Genomic DNA, 2,368 nt, shown 5'->3' on the forward strand with positions numbered 1-2,368 from the left:
CCGGCTTGGCCCCTGGGGGTGTGCCTGGCACCCTGCCCTGCCCCTGCCCTTTACCTGCCCGTCGGTGGAAGCGGAGAAGCACTCAGTGCCTGTTTTGGACTGCAGCCAGATGGTTCCGTACACGGGATCCCTGTGGCCCAACTCCACGGTGGACACCTCCACAGGCAGCTCCCCTTTCCTGGTGTCCCAGTAAGCTGGGAAGGAAAAGGAGCTGTCAAGATCTGCACCAGCTCCCTTTGCTTGCCATGTGTTCCCTGAGGAGATGCTGCCCCACTGGTCAAGCCAGAATGGGAAGCAAACCTCACTGGGTGCTCCCCCTGCAATTCCCAGCTCCAGAAGAACCAGACACGTGCCCCTGTTCTCCACACACCAAGCCCCAGGGCTTCAGGATGTTCCCAGTCACAGCACTAATGACATTACATCCTCTATGAGTGCTGGAACCAGGCTCTTGCTGAATTAAAACAAGCCCTCGTTAGGATGTTCTCCCACCTAATCCAGCTTCCTTACCTATCTGCCCGTTGTAGCATCCTCCCACCAGGATGTGTGAGTCTTTGGGGTTGTACTCCAGGGTCATGAGAGGGGATGATGGCTTGAGAACGAGCTCTGGCTTGTGGGGATTTTCTGCCAAGAAGTGATGAGTAAAAAAATAAATAAATTGTAAGGGCAGTGTGGAGGGTGAGCACCAGCCCCCCGACATCCCACCTCGCTCCTCCACGCCTGGCTCCCTCCATGCATGAGGTGCCCATGTCACCAGGATGCCTCACCTTAGCCAGGGAAGGGACCTGACCTGTCCTTGCTTTCCAGCCCAGGGACAGTACCCCAACCCCTCCTCTTTGTGTTTTTCACTCCAAAATACAACAGGTCTGAGAGAATCTTTGACAAAACAGGGTAATTCTCAGCCTGGGCTTCTTGTGCTGCCTCTTTCTGTCTGAACAAGCCCATGTGAAGGGTATAAACACAAGAACCACATAAGAGGAGTGTGGCTCAGCTTCCTGTTGCGGTCGCGGGCGCTCTGGCTCACACAGTCATGCCCTGGGATTTTAGTGGTTATTTTCCACCTGTTGCACAACTTTCAGGTCCCATTTCTCCCTTTCTCTGCATTGATCTGTGGGCAAAGCAGAAACCGAGCCCCCTGCTCACCCCCTCCAGAGCCCTGCAGGGATTCATTACATGCTTTGAAGACTCAAAGTGCTTCCGTAGCAGCAGCATTACTGACCGGGGAGTTTTTCCTTCCCCTTACCAAGATCCCAGATGAACGAGTCAAAGCTCATGTCTTTCATGTTGTGCTGGAACTCCAGGCTGGAGTAAGCCACTGCCAGTTTCTTGCAGGTATCAGGGTGCCAGGAGAGATGTGTGGCCGTCCTCTTGGTGATGTTTGGATCCCTTTTTGATAACAAGACATCAAGGAAAGGTGTGAGTGAGTTTGCTGCCAGGGCTGTCACGCCCTGGGATGATTGTCTTCCACAGGCAATTGTGGGAATCACAATTAAAACAAGCACCAGCCCTTGAGTATTGAGCACAGGAAATGATTCTGCTGAGGGCTGGGTGGTGGGAGAGGAGTTGATGATTTAATAAAGTCTTTCCAGTTATACATTTCTAAGAATCCAATTATGTTACTGGATCTGATTTCTAGAAATGACCTAACAGCCCCTGACATTGGAAAATAATTGAGGCACCAACAAACCCAAACCCATAGATCCTGTCTAAAGCGCTGTTGGGGATGCTCAGAGCTGTGTCTGCTCTTGGTGCCTGTCTCCACAGCGCCTGGGCAGGGAGGGGAGGAACAGAGGCAGTTATGGAGCAGGGGGGCTGCTGCCTGTCTCTCCATCCATAACCTGATCCAGCACTACCCTAAAGCCACTGGGATTTCCAGCTCCTCTGTCTACACGGGCAGTTTACCATCAGTGGATGGAGGGAGCCTGGTGAGCCCAGCTGGTTGTGCTACCTGATGATGTTGATGGTTTTTGCGGAGGGAGGCTCGTCTTCCACCTCTGCCATCTCCTCCTCTCCAAAGTATTCCTCGTAGATGTCGATGGCGTTGTTCTGCATGACGCAGTGCCCCATCAGCTGCAGGGAGAGCACAGGTTGGGGCTGGAGGGGACTCAGGGAGCTGGGGGGTGAGGGGAGGGGACAGGCAGGGCCTTACAGCGCCGAGGCGGATGATGGTGTTGACGTATTTCTCTTCTTTCTCCACTTTCTTGCGGAAGCGGCCGGTTTGTTCCATATCTTGGGGGTTGATGTCTTTGGGCCAGCCGCCCTCTACGTGGTTAAGGCCGTGGGATTTCACCTCCACTCGCTCCGTGTTGACCTGGGGAAGGGTGACAAGGAGGAAACACCGAGTCCAATGGGTGACAAACCCACTTTTATC

At 53.7% G+C, this 2,368-nt stretch overlaps 1 protein-coding gene across 1 annotated transcript in view; it reads right to left on the bottom strand.

Annotated features, from left to right (window-relative positions):
- The window catches only part of DNAI2 (dynein axonemal intermediate chain 2), a gene marked incomplete at both ends in the record, with an annotated part of 4,887 nt that extends 2,561 nt beyond the window's left edge, over window positions 1-2,326 (bottom strand). The window contains 5 exons of the mRNA XM_010165120.2: window positions 55-194; window positions 508-621; window positions 1,241-1,383; window positions 1,946-2,067; window positions 2,147-2,326. Of these exons, the coding sequence (XP_010163422.2) occupies window positions 55-194; window positions 508-621; window positions 1,241-1,383; window positions 1,946-2,067; window positions 2,147-2,326 (699 nt within the window). The remainder of the gene's footprint in view (window positions 1-54; window positions 195-507; window positions 622-1,240; window positions 1,384-1,945; window positions 2,068-2,146) is intronic.
- Window positions 2,327-2,368: the final 42 nt, after the last annotated feature.

This window comes from Antrostomus carolinensis, unplaced genomic scaffold (assembly GCF_000700745.2).
Source record: "Antrostomus carolinensis isolate BGI_N321 unplaced genomic scaffold, ASM70074v2 scaffold31563, whole genome shotgun sequence".
Classification (NCBI taxonomy): domain Eukaryota; kingdom Metazoa; phylum Chordata; class Aves; order Caprimulgiformes; family Caprimulgidae; genus Antrostomus; species Antrostomus carolinensis.